This window comes from Nanorana parkeri, unplaced genomic scaffold (assembly GCF_000935625.1).
Source record: "Nanorana parkeri isolate BGI_ZX_2015 unplaced genomic scaffold, ASM93562v1 scaffold1154, whole genome shotgun sequence".
Classification (NCBI taxonomy): domain Eukaryota; kingdom Metazoa; phylum Chordata; class Amphibia; order Anura; family Dicroglossidae; genus Nanorana; species Nanorana parkeri.
Genome location: NW_017307422.1, coordinates 514,439 through 539,435, shown reverse-complemented (window position 1 = coordinate 539,435; position 24,997 = coordinate 514,439). Strand labels below are relative to the sequence as shown.

Genomic DNA, 24,997 nt, shown 5'->3' with positions numbered 1-24,997 from the left:
CGCCTATGGCTAATTTTGGTTGCGGTCGTTTTCTGCGATGTCGCGGGTGCGCGCAATTTTAAAGCTTGACATGTTTGGTGTCTATTTAACCGACGTGACCCGATCTTTTATATTTGACCAAAAAACTGGGTAATAATAAATGTTTCCTAACATAATAATTTTCAGTAATTTTTCCTAATTATAATAAAAAATAAAACCCCCAGTGGTGATTAAATACCACCAAAATAAAGCTCTATCTGTCCCCAAAAAATGGTGTAAAATTCATTTCAGTACAGCGTTGCATGACGGAATAAACATCAGTCAAAGTATCGCAGCGCTGAATACTGAAAAATGGCCTGGCCAGGAAGGGGGTCTAAACACCTGGTCTTGAAGTGGTTAATTTAAAATAATATACACAAATGGGAAAAAAATACACTGTGGGCAGGAGGGAGTTTGGGATGCTATCTCGCTTAAATACTTTCAGCTGCCAGTGGCACGATTCCGCAGGTGTCACATGTCGGCTCTATTGACCGGGAAGTGGGTGAGCACATAACCTCACTCACTTTATGATCATCTCCCTGCAGAAATTGGTGACTTTCAGTCAGCGCTCCCCGCAGGGATTTCCCCCACTCCCTGCTCCTGCGCTGAGTGGAGGAACGAACGTGGGAGGGGATGGGCACAGCTGGCTCTGCCTCTAGGTAGGCAGAGCCAGCTGTCACTCATGCAACTGGGTGGATCTCGACAGTATTGTCAGGATCCATCCCGGCTGTGGCACTCTCAGTATGCTTTGGGTCACGTCCCATAGATTAAAATATATATAATCCGCGCTTTTGGATATAAATATAATATAAAAAATAATATATTTAAAATAGTAATATTAATAAAATCTGCTGCGCTCGGGACACTGAGGTCAAATTGTATATAGATGGGTGTGCAGCGCTCGGGGTCACCAATAGGGTGATCAAATACGTAATTAAATGTTAACAAAACAACATGTAATCAAAAAATGCAAAAAATTAAATAGGTGTTTGCAATCATTATTAACATACTGAAGTGATAGCCAATGAAATAAAAAATAGATGAAAATGTCACTTTGTGTACAAGTGTATGAAATAAATTATGCCTTATTATAAAATTCTTTGTTCCCCTGGACGGAGTTTGTGAGGTCACCTGAATACCTTACCTTTGGAGTGTAATTGGAAAACATGACGGGGACTGGGGACTTTAATATACTTAGCCCTGTCCTAGCTCCATTCCGTCCCTCTTATCTATCTTGCCTTTGTTTCCCACCCCCCATCTACTTAGACTTTATGCCTCTTTACTGGCCGTTAACAAATTACTCAATTCTGTCCTCACTCCCCATCCCTTTTTACCTGCCCAATATCTCGAGATATAAGTTGGCTCCCCGTACTCATGTGTCTTTTGATATATAACCCTTTCTTATACTAAATGTGGGGGCGCCATGATTAATAGATGCTCCAAATTATAGTATGGGTAGCCCACGAATTGAGTTTCTCCTCTTAACCCTATCACATGAGTTAGAATGCTGCTGCTCCCTTCTTTATTCTATTCTCCCTTCTTTTTGATTTAGTTTTATTTTTTATTTATTACCTTTTTCTTTTGGTGCTTGCATGGTTAATAATGCGTTTTGATAGTACTGAATTGACTCTGTTGGACCCTACATGCAAAGAATGTAATCTGAATATCTTTTAGCACTGCCCTTCTCATGTATTGTGTAAACTTTTGAAAATCTGAAAAATAAAGAATTTATAAAAAATAAAAAAAATTCTTTGTTGTAATCAAACGTCATCAAATACAAAAATTATCAATAAAAGTGATAAACAACAAATCAGCTCAAAATCATCAATTAAAGTGATAAATCACCAAGTGAGTCTGAAACTATTATAGAATCCCAGTGTATATGATGTATTGATGATGAAAACAAGCTTCAAACAAAAGCTTAAAGTGACATTAAACCCTCAGATTTTTTAACATAAACCAATACTGTAATGTGCGCCTTACTGTAATCCATGGTTGTTTCCCTTCTCTTTGCTGCTCTTCCTTTTAAATCCTCATGTCTTCTCATGCTTGGGGAGAACTTCCCTTTTCAGCTCAGGGCCTCTTCCTCTAGTGCTGGCTCAGGTTACAAACCTATACAATCTTATACACAGACACCGTATATCCATTCCCGGGCCAAGGCAGTCTGCTGCAAAACAGAAGTTCTGCCCAGCATGAGAACAGATACAAATTTAAAAGGAGGAGCAGCAAAGAGAAGGGAAACAACCATGGATTACAGTAAGGCGCACATTACAGTATTATTTTATGTTAAAAAATCTGAGGGTTTAATGTCACTTTAATCTTTTTCCCACACCAAGTGTCCACGACAAAACTCCCCTCTGGGATGCGCACTCACCAGACCCACGGTGTTTGTAGGCAAAAGAGATGAGAAGCCAATAAGTAGTCCCAGCAGCCGTCACATCAGCATCACATGGATCAGTATTTAGCAAAAATAAAAAATAAAAAACTCCTCATAGTGTAGTCGACATCAACATTTATTTGAAAAAAAGTAGTCACTTACATTTAAAAACGAATAAATCGGCCGCTCACAGGCAGCGTGTGGATATCCTGTACTTCCTGGTTGTTCGTGGTATTGAATTTTTTGATTACATGTTGTTTTGTTAACACTTAATTACGTATTTGATCACCCTATTGGTGACCCCGAGCGCTGCACACCCATCTATATACAATGCCCCACCGATTCTCTATGGGGTTCAGGTCAGGCGAGTTTGCTGGCCAATCAAGCACAGTAATCCCACGGTCATCGAACCAGGTTTTGGTGCTTTTGGCAGTGTGGGCAGGTGCCACTGGAAAATGAAGTCAGCATCCCCATAGAGCTCATCTGCGGAAGGAAGCATGAAGTGCTCCAAAATCTCCTGGTAGACGGCTGCGTTGACCCTGGACTTAATGAAGCACAGTGGACCAACACCAGCAGATGACATGGCTCCCCAAATCAACACAGACTGTGGAAACTTCACACTGGACTTCAAGCATCTTGCAGTGTGTGCCTCTCCATTCTTCCTCCATACTCTGGGTCCTTGGTTTCCAAATGAGATGCAAAATTTGCTCTCATCAGAAAAGAGGACTTTGGACCACTGAGCAACAGACCAGGTCTGTTTTTCTTTAGCCCAGGTAAGACGCTTCTGACGTTGTTTGTTGTTCAGGAGTGGCTTGACAAGAGGAATACGACATTTGAAGCCCATGTCCAGGATCCGTCTGTGTGTGGTGGCTCTTGATGCACTGACTCCAGCCTCAGTCCACTCCTTGTGAAAGTCCCCAACACTTTTGAATGGCCTTTTCCTGACAATCCTCTCCAGGCTGCGGTCATCCCTGCTGCTTGTGCACCTTTTTCTTCCACACTTTTCCCTTCCACATAACTTTCTATTAATGTGCTTTGATACAGCACTTTGGGAACATCCAACTTCTTTTCCAATTACCTTTTGAGGCTTTCCCTCGTTATGGAGGGTGTCAATTATGGTTTTCTGCACAACTGTCAGGTCAGCAGTCTTTCCCATGATTGTGATTCCTATTGAACCAGACTGAGAGACCATTTAAAGGCTCAGGAACCCTTTGCAGATGTTATGGCTTAATTAGTTGATTAGAGTGGGACACTTTGAGCCTAGAATATTGCACCTTTTCACAATATTCTAATTTTCTGAGATTGTGGATTTGGGGTTTTCATGAGCTGTAAGCCATAATCATCACAATTATGACAAATCACGGCTTGAATTATCTTGCTTTGCATGTAATGAGTCTATCTCATATAATAGTTTCACCTTTTAAGTTGCATTAGTGAAATAAATTAACTTTTGCACGATATTCTAATTATTCGAGTTTCACCTGTATGTCCTCCCGTGACCCTAAAGAGAACTATGAGGAAAACACTTACCCCATAGTTCTCTTTTAAACCTTGTCACTGACCTGGACAAAATGCATGAGCAGGTGTTACCTTCAGTGAAAACCATATGTCAAAATGATCAGTATGATTTAGTGATATAGGGTTATATACAAATCTCAACATTTCCTTTAAAGATTGAGCTGGGCTATTTCCTGAGCCTCTTGATTGGTCAGGTATTTTTTTGTCATGCATATAGGTTAAAGCTTGAAACCAGATTAATTTTTCTAGTAGGGATTTTAAGAATTATGCTACAGGGTGCATTAAAGACAAATAGGCATGTTGATAAAAGTAAAATGGCATGTGAAATCCTACAAATCCTTCTGCTTGAATTTTAAAAACAGTGCAACCCATGATCGCAAGAAAATCTCTAGGGATGGACACCTTGATTTCAGATGCCAGAGATTCATATGAAAACCTTACCTTTGCAGTGACTTTTTGGTTTATAAAACAGTGGTAGATTAGCTAGATTTAAAGAAAAGCTTTGGCGAGGCAGCTGACATTTCAACCTGCCAATGCAATATCTGTAGGTATAAGAGATACTGCGGGAATCTGTGAAAATATATAGTCTATTCCTGCCAATATGTTCAAATGCTTTCCAGCTGATGACTAGTTATGGGTGGCCAAATCAATTACAGCAGGGGCATTCCCTGCTCTGGCCCACAGCTACACATGACAAAGGGAAAACTGATTGGGTTGGGAAGGGGTGTGTCAGTCCTAGTTTTGCGTGGACTTGGGCAAACTGAGATTTCATCAAGTCCACGCACATCACTACTGATGACCCTTTGTAAATTGATTGTTTAAATAGAATTCCTAGGACCTGGCAGATCTGTATGCGGATTGTGATCTTGTCACATACCTGGTAAGAGAGGAGGCTTCTCTTGCGACTTGTGTCCTTCTGCCCCTGGAGGTGGGGACAGGGAGCAGATGGACAGCGAGGAGCATGAGTGCCACTGATTGGAACCGACACCGTGCAGGAGACATCCTGATGGCGTGTAGTCAGCAAGCCAGAGGTCCACTGAGCAGATAGTGTGGTAGCAGGAACAGGAGACGGGAGCGAGGTCAGGAAAGCCAGAGGTCGGAGCCAGCCGGGCAGAAGAGTACAAAATCAGGAGGCAGAAAGCAAAGTCCAGAAACAGGCCGAGGTCAGGGGCAGGCAGCAATCCAATAGCAAAGTCCAAAACAAACCAGGTCAGGCAGGTCACAGGAATCTTAACAGGAAAAAGCGCACAATAACACAAGCTGAAAAGACCATCAGCAATGGAGCAGGGGCAGGCTCATTTTGATATGTCAAGCATAACCAGGTAACAGCATCACTTTCTGTGCGACGCCCATTGCGCGTGTTTCTGCGCACTTCCAGCCACTATTTTGCCCTTACAGATCTTTAATGACAGGGGTGGATTACTCACAAAATCTTCAGGCGGGTAAAATAATAAACTTGCATGTAGTTCAACTATTTATTAAGTTGCTTGCATTGGGATCCACTCTAAAGCTGAAATTTAGGTACAGTTTTTGGGTATGCAGCACCGGGGACATAACATACCTTTAATGAAGTTTGCTCCATGTTCTAGTGGCTGATGCTTAGTGTAGAAACTTTCCCTCCACTCACGCAGATACTTCCCACAGCTCTGGTCTTCCAGCACTGCAGGGGGCTAGGATCAGCAGCTATGACTGCGAACCATCGAAACCCCTTCCTCGCTCGACCCTTCAGAGAATTCATAGTATTCTTTCCCAGAATGCAAAGTGTTGTTGTGTCTGATGACTAATGTTTGGAGTGAGGAGGAATATACCATCCTATTTAGCTTTAGAATATGAAATGAAAATAGAGAGATTGGATATTAGCACATTTCTTGATGTAATTATTTGTAATTCTTTCCAAGCCAGTCGTTTAAAGCTGAACTCTTGGCCAAAACTTTTGTTGAAATATATTACTTAATATCCACAACTGATATAACTCAACTTGCGTGCACCAAATGCCTAACAAACCCAGGTATTATATTGTGCATAGAGCAGAACTATGAGAGGCATCCAGCAGGCCCACCCACTATAGGCTGTCTGCAGAAAACTACAGGAGGGGTGGATACAAGACCAATCATCCTGCACAAGAAAAAAGCACCAGTGACTGGTCTTTATTACAGGACGCTGCTACACAAAGGAAAAATGTCAGATTGAATTGCTGCACAGATTTGGAAGAATTACACAAACCACACCAAGATTTATACAAGAATACACATGCATCTTGTATTTAGACAATAATTGTTTTTCCCAGAGTTCACTATTAAGCCCATTTGAACCCCCTTATTTTTTTTTACTGTAATGCAGTCAGGCTGCATATACAGTAATAAATATTCCCCTTGTTAATTTTTTATTAGCCAAGCGCTGCAGCAAAGGTTTAAAAAGAACCTTGAGCTGCTAGCACAAAGGGGGGTCAGGCCGCTGTTCTCCCTCACATAAGCTCTCCTGCAGTTTTACAAACCCTACTAAACTGCTTTGATCAACATCGCTCCTGCTCCTTGAGCAGCACTGTTGATCTCTTGCTCCCTGAGCAGCACTATTAATTAGAACAGCGTTCAGGTGGATTTGGGCAAGAAGGAGGGTGGTTGGAGAGCTAGGCTGCTGCTTGGGTCAGGAAGGGGCAATCTGACTCTCCCAGTGCTGTCAGCACAGGGTAAAAAAAATAAAAAAATGAGGCACATGCATTAGTGTTAATGCAACCTGACTGCATTGCTTTAATAAAGCCAGAGGATTCACTTGGACTTTAAAGAGGATCTAAGGTCAAAAAATGATCATAAATATGTATTTCGATACTGAATGTATTATCACACTCCTAATAACCATATTGATCTATAGGTTTGTAAACTTACTTTTTGAAGATGCCAATAGCATGTGCTTCCCCAATGCAGTGACACACCTGTGCTTCCCCAATGCAGTGAACTACAACTCTATGTCTGAACAATGTAACATTATCAGTGATTGCTGGCAGCAATGCATGATGGTATATGTGGTCTTGAGAAATTGAGATTGCGTCACATCAAGCAGTAGGGAAATAGATGCAAAGCACACTGGGAATCCAAGAAGCTGTTGAAAGTGATGGACAGACTGAAGGCAGCACTCACTACATCCATTTTTCTTTTTTCAAGTGAGCTTTGATTGCAATATGAAAAACAACTCTAGTATGTATTCCTATTACAACGCTGATGTTATGACAGCAGCTCGCGAGCTGAAGTGGATCCCGACAATTGTGCCAGGATCTGCCCAGCTGCATTACTGACAGCTGGCTCTGCCTATCTAGAGGCAGAGCCAGCTGTACCCGCCCCCTCCCCCGTCCGTTCCGCCAGTCAGCGTTGGCGGATCGGAGCGGGGGGAATCCAGCCCCTCCCCTGTCACGGCAGAGTGCCGTGACAGGATCGAGAGGTGAGCGAACGCCGGTATGTGTTCGCTCACCTCCCGATCTACTGAGCCGACCTGTGACAGTCTCATTGTCACAGGTCGGCTAGAACTATGTGGTGAGTGAAAAGCACTCACCTCATACTTCTCCTTTAACAACATTTGTATGAATACATAGCTGGAGTAAAGTTTTTTTTTTAACTGGAGTTAAACTTTAATTCAGAATATATTGCAGTGAGGGAGAGTTCAATGAATGTCTGTCAATAGTGTCACTTTTCGTTCAAGGACGTTTGCAAGAAAACTATTTCAACTAAAGGAATGCTATTGCTTCAAAAGGTTGTAATGTATAATAATCCTTTACTTAATAATTGCTTTTTTAATTCCATCAACCTTTGCTATGTTTACTCCAGACCAGGAGAGATACTTCTAAAAAGGGGAAGACCATAAGGTTCAATCTCCATGCAAATGAAAAGGCATTCCCACACTATACTGATTCATTTAAAGTGACATTAAGGGCAAAAGTCCCCCCCACAGTGCTAATGTAAGGATTTACCTTAAATCATGACTCTTAATCCGATCATCTTCTTCTTTCCTGTAGTTTTTAGCTGTCCCTCCAGCCCTGGTGCCGGTCTCCAATCCATCGCTGCTCCATAGACTTACCTTGTGTCTCTCCTCGCTTCCTGGCCGAAAATCAGAACTGCGCATGCGCCCGCCCCAAGATCCTTTGCGGCCGCCCGATAAATTTTCAGATGTTCGGACGGCAGCACGGGGCGGAGACAAAGGTAATCGTTTTGCATATATCTACTGCTTTCTAGCAATAGATACATGCAAAAACATGCTAGGGTTTAATAACCCTTTAATGCTTTAACTAGAAACCCCAGTAATATACAGTACATTACAAAGATTTTGGCGAACTTCATTGCAGGTATCCTGATACTGTCTTATAGGTACAGAGACAGACCATTGCAGTTACGTCCTTGAAGTGATAATAAAGTCAAAATTATTTTAAGCTATTCCAAATGCTGATAAAATAACTTACAATGGATGGTGCTTCTTGATGTTTAAAGGTTTTAGTTTCCTGCAAAATCAGCTGGTCCCCTGAGCACTGGTCCTGATATCCTGTTTAAGGGTGGCTCCTTTCTCTTACAGGGTCCTATGGAGCCACCCTTGTGTCTGCTAGTAAGCTGTGTGTGTCTCCTCAATCACACAGATACAGCAAGGCCACTCCCCTGCTCCTCCTTTCTCTTTTCTTCTAGTAGCTGGAAAGCTACTGGAGACTGTTCTGTCCCTTGTGATCTTGTACTGGACATGAAGTTCAGAGAAGCCGAGCTGAGAGAGCTGGAGCCAGCTGTTTGGAAACATGATGACTTTAAGTGCTTGGGCAAAAATTTTAAGAAATACTTTGCTGGACAATGTAATGTATATTTGTTTGATCTGGATTCGTTATTGAGCTGAGTTTGAGCATTTAATACGACTTTAAACAGACTGTTAGGAAGCAGGGTCTGTCTGCTATAATCACAAGATCATTTCCAGTGCTGTGAGAAGAGAGAGCCTGCATCTTAGCATCCCTGTAGTTGCTCTAAATCCTTTATCAGTATTTAAAAATGAAAGGTCTTACAGCAAAAACAGGACACTGCAGGACAGTGCCCTGTGCGGACTTCTTGGAAAGGCAGCAAGCCAAACACGATAGAAAGAATGTGATTTACAGGGGGGGAGATCTGCACACAACATGTAATCAAAGTTGCCATGCTTACAAAGAGATTACATTTGAATTAGTTCTGAAACACTGGAGGATGGTGGATCTGCTCCATACTGCCATTGACGGGCAGCATATTATGTGATAGTCTCTATGCATTATAACTTGCAGAGAATGTATGAAGCCATAACAGTAAAAACAACACATCAATGTGACTAAATTGCAGAAATGTTTTTGAAAATAACAAATAATAGGTAATTAAATAAGCTAGTAGAGAAATGGAGTTGGATGAGACCAAGAGCATTTACAAGTTAGAAACATTTGAAGGGCAACGGGGGAGGATATAGCTCTAAATGAGACCAGCTTTCTAGATCTGTAGACTAGTGGTCTTACTTTAAAAGTTTCTCTAGATATCTGCATGCCCAATACCCAGCAGAGCAAGCCAGATGTTGAACAGGAATCATATGACTGGGTCATGGATGTGAGTTTACATACCATTCACCCACCCAAACTACTGATTGTGTTTTTCCAGCTCTGAAAGTCAGTATACCTCTCCAACAATTTAAAGTATATGTCCACATTTAAGTTTTGGATAACATGAAGGAGGATATCAGGTTTTGATCGGTATCCTGTGCTCCATTAAAGGAGAACTATGGGGTCAGGGCTTTTCCCCATAGTTCTCCTAAGGGTAACGGGAGGACACAAACTAGCGTTCCTCCCGTCACCCAAAGCTCAGTATACTGCTAGCTACAGCTCGCGGTATACGGAGACGCTGCAGCTGGAACGGATCCGGACAATTATGTCTGGATCCACCCAGCTGCGTGAGGGACAACTGGCTCTGCCTATCTAGAGGCAGAGCCAGCAGTACCCGCCCCCTCCCTCGTCCGTTCCGCCAGTCAGCGCTGGAGGATCGGACAGGGGTGGGGGGAATCCAGTCCCTCCCCTGTCAGAGCTCTCTGCCGGCACAGGATCGAGAAGTGAGCGAGCGCCGGTATGTGTTTGCTCACTACCCGATCTACTGTGCCGACCTGTGACAGTTTAATTGTCACAGGTCGGCTCAGATTATGAGGCTGAGTGAAAATCACTCACCTCATAACTCTCCTTTAAAGAGTTTGGCTGGCCACACACTTTAAGATTTTATATTCATGTCTCCTGCTGGGAGAGGACAGCTCATTGTACTACTAAATAATTTTCACTGCTGTAGTATGCAATTCATCATTATATATGAGCTCAAGTTAAAATTATCATTAACCTAGTGTATACAGCATGAATGTGTATATATTGGCAGTAACATTCTTTTTTGTGTTGACACAACTTCTGCAATCATTGTTGAAGCATGCTGGGTGGTGTTGCTAATAGTACAGATGAGCAGATAAGATAAAAAGGCTCCACCCTATTGAGAACACCAAGGTCAAGTTTAGGCAGATAAGCCCCGAGTTCCTTAAGTGGCGCCAAATTGCAATTTCTTTTTAACTGAAAGCTCTAAAGCTTCTCAGATACAGTCAAAATGTTGCATAGCTGAAATTAATTTGTTACAATAAGTTACAAAAAAGAAAAAGATTATAAAGCCAAAGCATATTAAATATAGTGGTACATTCACCTTTGGGTGTGAGGACTAAAACACATTGGCTTTAAAGCATTACAAGACATCATTAAAGTATATCTTTCACCAAAACTTTTGAATTTTTTAAATTTTGGATAGAGCAAGAAAAAGTTAAAACCCCGGACAATTTTTTTCCCCGCTGTGTCCCATTTATGGGATGTGTCCAACTGAGAGAGCAAGGGGAAACGCACACCATGTACAATATTTGCTATTTACATTAGTCAACCTTTCTTGTGAGATCAACACTCCAAAGTAATGCCTACTGGTTAGCTCATTGTCAGTGCCAAAATAAACCTATCATGGACTTGGGCAATACTCAAGCATGCTCTGTAAAGTAATTGTGTCTGATGACTTTCTAAAAAGTCGACAATTTTCTTCAAACTTCAAAGTACTATTAGTATGATATGCAATAAATAATAGCATTTCTCTAGATCAGGGGTCTCAAAGTACCGGCCCGCAAGCCGGTACTCTGTTGCCTGCAGGCAGCTGACAAGTCGGGCACACGGTCACGGACTGCGTGCACTACTTGCGGGAGCAGCTACACGGTCTGCATCTCTGTCGGATGCAGACCGCAGAGCTGCTCCTGTCAGCACCAGCCGGAGCTCTGTCAGTTTTGAGCTCTGGCCGAATGATGGATGATTAGTAAGGTCTGCACTAGACCTTACTAATCACCACTAGATCACCAGGGAATGATGATGTGCCTCCTCCCTGCCTGCAGAGATGCAAGCAGGTGAGGGGGCTTGGAAGGAAAGGAGGGAGGTAGCGGAGTGTATTATGTGTGCCTGGGGGCTTGGGAGGAAGGGGGAAGGTTTAATATGTGTTCTGGGGGCTTTTTGGATACACAATTGGGTATCCAGGGATAGTGATTGATTCCTAACTGCATGTAATCGTATCACATATGATTACATGCAGTGTGCCGGCTTTTACATGCAGCAGCTGTCACCTGATCATTAACTTGAATCGGTGACAGTTGCCGCTTGTAACATGTGCATACATTAAAACTGGTACCGTATATAGTAGCGGCCCCCACAGGACTAAAAAATGTGTCCAGTGGCCCCCGACTAAATTGAGTTTGAGACCCCTTCTCTAGATGAATGAAAAATAGAACACACCTATCAGGCAAGCTTTACTCTCCTAAATCTAAAAGTCATACATTCATAAAAAATCATTAAATTCATAAAAATATTCATACATTCATAAAAAGTAATAAATCATTGCTTTTGAGTGGGGTCCCTTAGAGACACTGGACCTTGTGTTAGTGCCAATATAGCCCCTGTTATAATTCAGGGTACCCTGAATACATTGCATTTAAGTGCCTATAGTGTACAATATTTAAGCGAATGAGGGCTATATTTAACTCATATCAATAAAACCATTTTGTCCGGTATAGTGTTTCTCTAAAAGTGTACAATATCATTACTTTAGCTCAGAGTTTTTCTTAGTTTGTCTTGCTTCACTGTTGATGTGTTTGGTCCAGTGCACTTCTCGCCTAACAACTGTCTATGAAGGCCTTTGACAGGTGTCCCTCAGCCTTTGCCCCTCTCCTGACCTATTGCCTATAATTAGACCCATAATGAAGGATCAGCTGTCTGCCCCCCCCATTTCGTCTTCCCATAGCAACTTCTCACTCATACAGTTATTCATTAACACTTTTGCTGCCAAGCCAAGTTAAGCCATATGAGGGATCATGAAGGCAATGAATGTAATATGCAATGTTAACCACTTCTGGGCCACAATGTCTATAGACAGCGGCCCGCAGAAGTGGGTAAAACAAGGACACAACTGCTGCAGCAGCCATGTTCTTGGTGTCGTTTTTAACAGCAGACGATTGCTGTTAATGTAAAAGTGACCCGGCGTCTGTACAGCCCCCGGATCGTTTGTACCATGTGGTGCCCCCCCTGTCGCGGCCGCCGTTAGCTTCCCCGTGCGGCGCCCGGGAGAGGTTCGGCGGGTCTCCCCGTAATGATCAGAGAGAGATTCAGCGGCTTCCAGCCGCTGATCTCTGCTCCGATCACTGGACCCAGAAGTGATGTGTATTACACTCGTTACAGTCTCCGGCTCTTAGCCCTCGTTCACACTTGAACGTTTTGTAGCGCGTTCTACGCTCGACGAACGCTCTACAAAACGCTCAAACATCTAAATCCCATTGTATTCAATGGGTCTGGTTCACACCTTGGCGTATTTCAGCCCGTCCCTAACGTGCTACAAAACGGCCCACGCCTGAAAAGGTACATGTACTACTTTGGGCCGTTTTTGTTGCGCGTTTCCATTGGGATACAGCCAAGTATCGCGGTAAAAAAAACGTGCGACAGGTGCGCATATGCAATACGCCTAGGTGTGAACCAGGACTTAGAGCCAGGAGATGAAGCTGGGAAAGCAGATCTATGCTTCCTCAGCTTCTTTGGGGTCCCCAGGTGACATTCTGAAAGACCCCTGATGTCTCCATAAAGAGGACCTGTCACACACTATCTGCTATTACATAGGGGTGCTTGTTAGCCCCCTATGTGATAGCAATAGGCTTAGTGTAAAAAAAAGTGTTTAAAAATTATAAAAATGAAAGTAACATATAAGAAAAATAAAAAAAAATGTTTTTTAGAGTCCCCCGCCCCCCACGTGCACGCACCTAAACACGGAAACAGGCGTCGGTGCGTCTACATGCGAAAACAACAATTGCGCTACACATGTTACATATTGCCACGAACCTGGGACTGAGAGAAATAATTCTAGGGCCATCAATCACTGTTAGCACTAAACGAATGAGCGGTAAAAGCATTAAAAATGTTCCCTATGGGAAATTTGGGGTATTTACTTTTTTTGCGGCTTCACGTGCAAACGCAATTTTAAGGTTTGACATGTTTGGTAGCTATTTACGCGACGTGACCCCGTCTTTCATATTTTACCAAAAAAATGGGTATTATATTATGTTTCTGTGCACTAAATTTTAATTTAGTTTATTTTTTTTAACCGTGCGACATAAAAAATGGCAACTAGCATTTTATTATTCTACAGGGCCTCTGCTTTCAGAACATATATTGTTTGGGGGTTTGAAGCTGTTTGCTAGCCAAAAATGTATATTTTATCATGTGTGCACAAATAGTAAGAAATTGCTCTGGACATCAAGTGGTTAATATTCAGGCCTGCAGTTGTTGAAAGACCTTTGCCTATGTTGGCAAAACTTTACTCGGCTGCAAATTTGTTTTTTCTTTTGTATACAATTCCTTATTTTGTAAATATAAACAAAGCAATTATTTTTTCACAATGAGAATACACTTATTAAATTTATATATAGTGTAGATAACTGTGCAGAAGGAAAAGTCTATAGTCACAAGGATGGCACAGTTAGGACCTGTGTAGACAGGCTTTGACCTTGCGTTGAATCAATGGAATGAGCTTGACATCATTCTGCTTCTGGGCTCATTCAGAATTAATTTACATGTACATTTAACCTGCAGTTGACCTCCTTCTGACCTGCATTTGACATTCTTTAAGCGGGTTTTGTATTGCCATAGACTTGTATGGGAATGCAAAACCCAATTGACGCAAACATAAGCCCACTGACACAGGCCCTAAAGATGACCATCACCCTGCAATAGTATATAAAAATAAGTCTTATTATACAAAAATAGTCTTCCTGCCATAAGACAACGGCGATGCACTCAGGTAGAGAAATTCAATGATTTGTAGCTCTGATATTAAATTCCTTCTATTGTCTTTTCTCTTGTGAAGGTGCTGTGGCCCTCTCCCGACACAGTCCAGTAGCCTCCTGGCTATGTGCAATGCTTTACTGCTTTGGCAGCTACATTCTTGCAGATGTCTTACTTGGTGATTCACCCATCCACTACTTCAGCAATAATTCCAATATACTTCTAGCTTCAGCTGTTTGGTAAGTTCATCTATGGTTGTAACATTGTAAATTACTTTGCGATGCTGATTCTTTTTATCTGTTAGTATATTGAAAGCTTCACTGGCACAAGACATTTAGGCCAAGTAAAACCTGTCCAAGATATTAACCATTGATCTGTCAATCAATATACTGTATGGATTGGTATAATGATGATATATCCCTTTGGTAACATTATGTCTGTACTAGGGATGAGCAAATGTGCTCAGGTTTGGGCATGGCCTGTTCGCTGAACCTATCGTAAATCTCAAAAATTGCAAACTTCTGAACCCCATTAAAGTTAATGGTGGGCAAATCCTAAAATCAATTGTGTCCATTTTCAAGGCTTGTAGGGAAGGGGCACGGGGGGTGGGGCACTGCCCTGGAGGACATGTGACAATGCAAAAATTGTGACAATGCAAGAATACAAGGGATGCACCAATACAAGTTCAGATACCAGTACTGATATTTGCCATTTTAATGAGAACTACCAGGGTTGCAGCGGTTGCAGCTGGGACCTGGCTCTGGCTCTCCACCACGGTCCTGAAATCAATAGTCTGTATTGTTTTAGAAAAACTGTCACATGACAATAAACAAAAATGTATCAGTACTTGTATCTGTGAGTACTCGGGCAAGTATCAGTACTTGTACTTGGAAAACTGGTATCGGTGCAACCCTTTATGTATATTTATAAAAACAAAATCATACAATAAAACGGAGATGTACAAATCCCAAGAGCTCCGTGTGCTCCTTACAAATGACAGCTGCCTCCTAACTTTTGAGTTTCTCTCTAGTCTAGTCTTAAGAGCTGGAAACGTATCTGTACTTGTACTTGTACCGAGTACAGTACTTGGTATTGGTGCATCTCTAAAAAATACATATTAAAATACCATTCAGTTGGGAGAGGTTCATCCTTTTAATGCAGCTTCAAGGGTGACATTACAGAAATCCTTAAAATGCTTGGGAGGTGTGACTTATACACATCTTTTTACGCGTTATTTACATATTTATTACATTTACGTATTTACAAAATGCTAATATAATCTATTAGAACATTCCTGGCCTTTTTCTTCCTGTTCTAGGGCACAACGCAGTAACATATTTTGGGCCTATTTATGCCCCCTTTTGCTCCACCTACTCTTCAAGGGTGCATATTATCTATTTCTTATGGACTACTAATGTGGTCTTCTGCATAGCATAGCAGCCACTGTTTTAAAGTGCTTTTTATGATACCTTTTCCTCCTCCTCCTCTTTAAGGGCACACGTTTGAACCATTTGCTAATGCGTCCTTCTCCTCCTCCTCTTCATCTAATCCCTATATCCCACTAAATGGCTATGAGGAGTCAGAGGAATTTAGCATGCTATCACCAGGACTGGTCCACAGACCTCTGGTGAGAAGAAGGAATGTTGGGGTGCTGGCAGTAAGGAGGAGTGTTGGGGTGCCAACATTGAGGAGGAAAAAACTTAGATTCAGTGAGGGCATTTAACCCCTCTACAATCCAATAGTTCAGGGATCTATGCCACCATCCAAGAGGGAGCACAAAGTGCCCCACTTGAAGGTGGCGTGGCAAAGAACCACTAGAAATAGAGAGTAGAGATCGGAATGTCTGTAATGTCAAAAAGTTTTATTTCTGCAGTGCAGACAGAACCAGATAAGCACATCTTTTTCAAAAAGTGAGATGCCAACAGTCTCTGAAACAAAGGTAGAGAGGGTAGAAACCAGTGACGTGCGGTATCTCCTGTTCTGGGTGAGGCATTCCCCAGCATCGCCCCCAGCACACCCCGCCACTCCCCCGCCTGCCGATGCCCCGCCCCCAAGCTAGTGTAAAGGAGGAGACAGGGAGGAGCCTCCCTGTCCCTCACTTGCTCGTCACTGCTGAGGCATCAAGATTGATGGCCTCAGTGGGTTTTTTTCTTTTTTTGATTGGACAGCTTGGACCAATGGCGCTTTTCCATTGGTCCAAACCATCCACAGAGCTCACGCCTCTAACAAAGAGTAGAGGCCGTGACAGCTGTGGCTTCAATAGTTAGGTTACACAAGCCTGCTGCTGTGTAACCTAACTACCTGTCAAAAGTAATTAACAGGCAGCGCTCCGTCCATGACAGGTTACACAGTGGTGAGGCTTTGCCTGCTGTGTATCCTGTTACAAGCCACTCTGAATGGAGAAAGAGCTGTCAGCTTCAGACTTGAAGCTGACAGCTTTTTCCTCCATAATTCAGGGTGAGGCTCTGCTTCACTTGCCTCCCCTGACTGCATGTCCCTGGTAGAAACATGACCATTAATAGTGATGAGAGTCAAACACGGGTCCAGACCCACCTATTTTCCCACCCGCCAACAGTATTGTTTCATCATAAGACCTCTCTGCCCTCCTCAAGCAAAGATGGTGGGCAGGGACAGTAACGCTGTAGCTATAAATAAAATGCGTACAAGCGATTACAGTCACAAACTACTGACTGTCTAGGCTGTACCACTGGCAAATGGTGGCCCAGCATGTGTTTGAGGTACTAGCCCTGCTACACATGTTATGTCAGAGAGGGCCTTCACTGCAGTGGGGTAGATTAGTGGCTACAAAGTGTTTTTAGAACAGAGTGTTTTTGGACTGATGTTCAAAATTTGAATACACAGCTTTTGGGCCTGTACATTGCAAGAACTACCCCTAGCTAATAATGACCATCTGACATATCCTGTAGGCTTGTGTGCAGATAAGGGGTGGACAGCGGTCACCTCACCAGCCCTCAAATGGATGTTTCAGATCTGTCAGCCTCAAAATTATTAGGGTCATCCCAAATTGGAGACACCAGACTGTCTGCTGCAACACTCATTTCCTTAAGGTCAGAGAGATTATGTTTTATCCCCAAAATAATTGAAAATAGTTGTAGGGACATGAAACGTATGCCTCCTGCTATGTGCAGATACAAAATTGTTATATTTTGGTTACACAGAACTCTCTCGGGACCAATTAACAGTTATAAGGGGCCTGCTCGTTTTGTGATTTGGCAGTCATGTTGGAAATCCTGACCCAGTCATTAGAACTGGATGGTCCATATAACCCATGGCCACTTTAGCAGACCAGGACCTTTCCTCCCAGCAGTATAGGCTACACCTCAAAAGGTGATTGGTCAAAAGGGATAAGTAGTCGGCAAAAATTAACATTATATTAATCTGGGAGAGTGTATTTAAAGACATGGCATTGATGCAATTTCAGCGTTTTCCTGCCAGCAGGATAAAATAATCTTTCGTAGCAAATAGCCACATTTCTGTCCCATTTATTTCTTGTATTTTTCTAATCTTTGCTTTTGTACATACTTCTATTTACTGCCATTCTAGGGATATTAAATTAATAGGTGGCTTTTGTGTACTAAAATAAGAATTCATTAGTGCATTGGTTATCAGTGTCTGTACGCATGATGTAGGTTCGTTCTTAATCTGTATGAAATTACATTGCATGACTGCGGATTGCATGAAGATTATTGTGTGGAAGCCATTGTATCTGCCAGACAGAGATCTGTGTTTGAGTATGTGCATGCCTAGCAGACCAGTCATCTGACAAACTGCAGGTGGTGGCAAGTTACCATAAACTGTGTGTTTGCTGTGTGTTGCTGTGGGCAGTGGGAAAAGTGACCATGCAAGCATTCAAGCTGCAGAATAGCTGGAGTAAGCGCAGTAGTGTGTGGTAATCACTTGGCTGCTCCACGGCCCTTAGCATACACCAGATTGTATGCCAGATTGGTATCTGCCTGTGTGTGCTCAAACAGCAAAATTTGGATAAGTCTCCCTCCAGTGGTGGCAATGGGTATTGCAGGCTGTGAAAGCTTTCACAGCACTGTTTTTTCTTTCCATAGCAACCTCTCTCCCCGCTCTCCCTCACTATACATGGATTGTGCTCCAGTCAGCGAGTCATCGAGGGCGGGCTCCCTTGACAATGAGAATACAGTATCAGTATTTCAGTATTGGCCAGCCACACAATAACATCCTATTTCTTGTTAGGTTCAGTTCATACCATTCAAGTTCTCACAGCAAGGCAAGCAAAGTTGTTCTCCCTTTTCAGTTTCACTAGAGTCTTGTTTCTCTCCCTCCGTTTACTTTCTATTTGTTACCAAAGCCAGCTACTGTAATTTTCAGTGACATTTAGGCCCACAAACAGCTTAATAAAATAGAAGATGAGGAGCAATGATTCTGGAAGTTTTAATTCTACTTTGTCTTAGACCTGGTTCACACCTAGGTGATTGCGGTTTTAAAGGAGAACTACGGGGTAAGTGTTTTTCCCCATAATTCTCCCAAGGGTCACGGGTGAACATAAACTAGCGTCCTCCCGTGACCCTACTGCTCACAGTATACTGAGACCACCGCAGCCGGGACGGACCCCGACATTACTGTCGAGATCCACCCAGCTGGCTCTGCCTGTTTAGAGTCAGAGCCAGCTGTACCCGCCCCCTCCCCGTCCATTCCTCCAGTCATTGCTGGAGGATCGGAGCGGGGAGGTGGGAATCCCTGCAGGGAGCCGTGAGTGACAGTCACAGCTCTCTGCAGGGACATGATCGAGAAGTGACTGAGCGACGGTATGCATTCGCTCACTTCCCGTTCTATTGAGCCGACATGTGACAGTTTCGTTGTCACACGTCGGCTCGAACTATGAGGTAGAGTGAAAATCACTCACCTCATAGTTCTCCTTTAACCACTTCAAGACTGCGGTGTTTAGACCCCCTTCCTGGCCAGGCCATTTTTCAGTATTCAGCGCTGTGGTACTTTGACTGACATTTATTCCATCATGTAATGCTGTACTGAAATGAATTTTATAACATTTTTGGGGGACAGATAGAGCTTTCTTTTGGTGGTATTTAATCACCACTACGGGTTTTATTTTTTATTATATTAAGGAAAAATTAATGAAAATTTTGAAAAAAAAAGTTTTTTTAAAACTTTGTTAGGAAACATTTATTATTACCCAGTTTTTTGGTAAAATATAAAAGACGGGGTCACGTCGGGTAAATAGACACAAAACATGTCAAGCTTTAAAATTATGCGCACCCGCGAAATCGCAGAAAACTACCATACCCAAAATTTGCCATAGACACACGCTTTAAAAGCTTTTACAGCTCATCAGTTTAGTGTTATCAGTGATTGATGGTCCTAGAATGATTGCTCTCACTGTGACGTTTGCGGCGATATGTAACATGTGCGGGGTAATTGGCGCAATCCTCGTCTTTGCACGTATGCGTCCCCGACGCATGTTTGCATGCGTGTATGTATGGATGGGAACTTTAAAAAACATTTTTTTAAATTCTTTTTTATGTGTAACTTTAAATTTTTGGGGAGGGAAACTTTGATTTTTTCTCTCACTAAACTTTATTGCTATCACAGCAATATGTGATAGCAAAATATGTGACAGGTCCTCTTTATGGAGACATCAGGGGTCTCCAAGACCCCTAATGTCACCTAGGACCCCCCAAAAGAAGCTGATGAAGCACAGATCTGCTCCATCAGCTTCTTTCCAGCTTCTGAAACTGGAGAGTGACACGAGAATGCGGAAGTGATGTAATATACAACACTTCCACATTCTTGCAGCGGAGAGGGGACCGGAGGGAGTTTGTGTACCGATCTCCCTCTGATCCCCTGTGACACAGGCACCATGCTGGTTCCGGGCTCGCACCGGGCACAGTGGAGCCCGGGACCAGCGGGACAACGGCGGGAGGGGGACACACTCACCGATCGTTAACATACAAGCGATCTGCCGGCTATAGAGCCGGCGGATCGCTTGTATGTTAACAGGCATCGCTGCCTATTTTTAAATATTGGGCGTTTCCCGCTCGTGCGCGCCCAGCGGTGTGCGCGAGGGGGCGTGTCTGAGCGGACGTCTAAAGATGCCCGCTCAGATCTAGAGAGCTAGATCTGGTAGTTAAGCTGTTTTCACTCATTTGTCGCGCTTTTCTTTGCTGCGATTTTGCATTGTCAATACATAGGGATGTCTATAGGACTAAAACTGCGCAGCATCCACCTGAAAATAGCTCCTGCATCTTTTTATGCGACAGGCAATATCGTACACGCTACGACTCACTAAGGTGTGAATTGTCGCCATTGACTTGTATGGGTTTTGTGTTTTGCGCGTTATCGTCGATAAAATGCCTAGGTGTGAACCAGGCCTTAGTCTCTGCTTCGGCCTCTTTCTAAGGTGCACCTGCACAGGCATGTCTGTGTTGCATTACTAACTGGTTAACTAAGTTGTGTTTTTTGTTACTGCAGGTACTTGATGTTTTTCTGTCCACTGAGCCTGTTCTACAAGTTGGTTAGCTTCCTGCCAATTAAACTAGTCCTTGTTGGGATGAAGGAGGTAGTCCGGGTGCGCAAAATTGCCATTGGAATCCACCATGCACACCACCATTACCATCATGGTTGGCTTATTATGGTACTCATCGGATGGGTAAAAGGTGAGCTAATAAATAAACTAAAAAGCCTTTATAAAAGCAAATGTTATGCTGGTATCCGGCCTATATTGACAAATGTACATGCATAGTTGACAATATTTGAAGGAGCACAATGTTAATCGGGTGATATACCAAATGCTGTTATCTATACCTAGTTGAAAAATGTCACATAGGGTTTGTGAACACAAGCACCAGGATATACGTGATTCTGTTATCTCTGAGCCAGCTTTTTAATCCAGGGACAATATACTAATATTGATATTATGGTGCCTGAACAAATATAGTGCTGGCCGTATGGAGAAAAAAAAAGCAGATAAAGGCTTTGCCAAAGAAGTGGTATTGTTGGAACTTCTTGCACAACCTCACAGAGAAACACAAGCAAACGGTCTGATATGCATGCTGCTCATGGCTTGGCTAAAACAGGAAGGAAGCCACAGCTTTATTCTCTGCCTTATTCAATAAAACAGAGCATATACCACAGATATAACAGAACTTATAAACACTGCCATCTACTGACCAAAAGTGTATACAGCAGGAGTTATTGCAATTGATACAATAATGTGTACTCTAACAGGTATGATCTCTACAAGGTAGTAAATGCATGTTAGTGTTTACAGTTTACACAATGCTTAGCATGCATGCACTTAACATGAAAAAATATATCTGTTGCTAGGTCCTCTTTAAAAGCAAAAAAATTCTGATGAGACAGTAATAATTTAAAAGTGAACTAAAGCCAAACCTTTTTTTGGCTTTAGTTCACTTTTGGGTCACAGGAATATATTTACTGATGTCCTCCTTTGACCCAAACTCAGCATCTAGCAGCTACTACTGTATACAGACAGTGCAGAGCCATGCTGCATCCAGGAAGGATCCCAACAATATTGTCGGGTTCTAGCCCACTGCCTCTCTAGAGCCAAAGCCAGCCATGCTTACCCCCTCCCCTGCCTGTCCCTCTAATGAGCGGTGGAAGAACAGGGAGAGGGGAGGGGCCGAGCAATTGGGTTTGTGGCTCTCGAGCTATAGAGCGGACGTGTGACAGCTGCAGTGTCACATCCCGGTTCAAAGTATTGGGAAGAGTACATTTTACTCTCCAAATAGTTCTTCTTTAAGTTACCATTTCACAAAACTGACAAAATCAGGACAATTATTGTTGCAAAACTACTTTATACCTGCGAATGGGGCCGGATCAAAAGGTCTCACAAATTCCTCCATGAGACTCATGCAATCTGCTGCAGGCGGGAGGCGCTGTATGATCCAATGATAGCTGCTACAGCCCATAGCTGTTTGCGGGTGGTAGCAGCTAAGGATGGGCTGCATGTTATATATACAGAAGTCTGATTATATATATATTTATTCCGGGTACTGCCCTGGGGGACATGTATCAATGAAAAAAACACTTTTAAAAAATACAATTTTTAAAGGAGCAGTTATTTAACATCACTTAAAATGAAACATTAAAAATAAAAAATTCCTTTATATATGGTGCCTGGGGGGTCCCCTTTTACTGACCGTAAAGTGGGGCATCTGTATGATGTATAGAACCTGCTGAAGCAAAAATGACATTTATATACATTTTATTGATATTTATATAGAACTCTAATATATACAGAAGTCTGAGATATATATATAGATGCGCCACTTTAAAAATTTTATTTTTTAAAAGTGTTTTTTTCATTGATACATGTCCCCCAGGGCAGTGCCCGGATCCCCATACACTTGTTATGGCCAATTAATTGCATATAAGGCTTCAAAATGGGGACATTTAATTTTCTGAGTTCTACACCCATAGACTTGCATTGAGTTCTAAGTTCGAATTAGAACTTTTTCCATGTTCGAAAGTTCGAGTTAGAACCGAACACGGGGGTGTTCGGCTCATCCCTAGTAGCAGCTATCAATGGATTACACAGCGACTCCCATCCACAGCAGATTGCATGCTCTGCAATCGGGCCCCATTCGCAAGTGTGAATGAGACCTTACTGTACATCTCTACTGAAAAGCTCTAAACTAAAGGTGCATCACTATGGCATGTGTAAACTAGCTATGTTTTTTTCTACTTGTTTAACCAGGTAAAACAACATTTTCAAAAATATATTCACTATGATGTCTTGGAACTTATGAAACTGTAATTTCGCCTTGCACCACTAGATGTCTCTCTAGTCAGATAATTCAAAGGGCATTGTAACACAGGTACACAATGTCATGCATATCTTCAAAACCTGTCAACAGTCTTTTATGAGACATGGGCAGTTTTGTAACAAAGATGGATGCCCAGGGTCCAGTATCACACTAGAAAAATTTAAAGAATGAATGCAGTTGAAGGCTAGGCAAGAGGCAGATACATGAATCTGTTTTTAATATTCCTGTAATAATAATTTTTTTGCTATGGCAGAATTGCCTGTGTGAAGCTGTAGATATGTGCAATAATAAAAAATGGAGCTAATAGTAGAAATGGGGCGTAGTCTGCATTTGGAGGGAAGGAGGGGGGCAGTCTTAAAACAATCCTTTTTTCTCAAACCTTAAAGTTAAACTCTGGTTACAAAAACGTACATTTAAATGTATTCTTTGAGAGCCACAAAGGTTATAAATCCACTTTATATGTACCAAATGCCTTTAAGAATGCAGATACTACCTTGTAAATGTAGCAGTGACATTATATCTGTGCTGCATAATCTGTGCAGGTAGCAAATATATAGGAGCCGGTACCCAGCAGACCCCACTCACCTGCCTGCAGAACACTAGAAGATCACCCTGCACAAGAAGAGAGCAGCAGTGACTGGTCTTTATTACAAGGAGTCCTTACACAGAGGCAAAGCGCAGGAGATGTTTCATGCTGAATTACTGCATGGAAAAATACACAAAGGGTACCAAGGTTCATGTAAGAATACACATCTCTTGTATTCAAACAAAATTTGCTTAGCCCACACTTTAGATTTAATTGCTCTTCTCGTAGATAATTTTTCTTAGCAAGGCTTCATTATATGGGGTCAGGTCTTTCAGGTAATGCTGGTTATACGCAAACAGATAACACCAACAAAGATAGCCATGTTTTCCTTCAAGCTCCTGTATTGTTATTATCCAGGCAGTCCTGAATTTACAGGGAAAATTAAGTTTCACAGTGTAATAATATTGAAGGATCTGCACCTATCATAGTATTGCTGTAAACCATTGCTGGACTCCTGTCCTATCATTATTCACAGTGCTTACATGTCTGCAATCTGACAAATGAAACAAAAATCGTTTTCACAGTGAACCATAGTATTTTTGGCTGTGCTGTAGCAGTAGATTTTACCGCCAGCAGGAGCAGCAGGTGAAATCTGTAACTGCAGTTCTTGGTCCTAGCAGAATTTAGCAGGGAGTTACCTTGGTAGTCAGAAACAAACTGCAGTTTATTTGTAATTCCCCTTTATTTACACACAGAGGGATTTTTGTTTTTTCTTATCAAACCTTGGTTGACTATGATATGTAGCACCAACCAGCTGTGAGGGTCTATTAACATCAGCTATGTATATATTATGCAGATTAAAAAAAGTAACACTTCATAGTCTACATTGTTGATTATCTTTTTTGATATAGGGGGGCTTTAAGTGTGTCCCCTGACATCACCAAAGGGCTGCACATAATTTCTGGTGAATGTAACGGTACAAAAAGGTGTTAGAGACTGCAGACATGCATCAGGAGATGGTCAGAGACTTTAGGCATGATACAAAAAGATGGCCAGAGACTACAGACATATTACAGTAGATGGTCAGAGACTTCATGCATGATATAAGAGATGGCCAGAGAGTGCAGGAATGCTACAGGAGATGTTCAAAGACTGCAGACATGGTACAACAGAGGGTCAGGGACTACAGACATTCTACAGTAGATGGTCAGGGACTACAGGCATGATATAACAGATGGCAAGAGACTGCAGGCATGGTACAACCGATGGTCAGAGACTGCAGGCATGGTACAACAGATGGTCAGGGACTAGAGGCATGATACAACAGATGGCAAGAGACTGCAGAAATGCTACAGAAGATGGTCAGAGATTGCAGGCATGGTACAACAGATGGTCAGGGACTAAAGGCATGATAC

At 42.4% G+C, this 24,997-nt stretch overlaps 1 protein-coding gene across 1 annotated transcript in view; it reads left to right on the top strand.

Annotated features, from left to right (window-relative positions):
* The window catches only part of TMEM38A (transmembrane protein 38A), a 39,452-nt gene that overhangs the window by 5,729 nt on the left and 8,726 nt on the right, over positions 1–24,997 (top strand). Inside the window, exons 2-3 of the mRNA XM_018568205.1 lie at positions 14,344–14,500; positions 20,739–20,923. Of these exons, the coding sequence (XP_018423707.1) occupies positions 14,344–14,500; positions 20,739–20,923 (342 nt within the window). The remainder of the gene's footprint in view (positions 1–14,343; positions 14,501–20,738; positions 20,924–24,997) is intronic.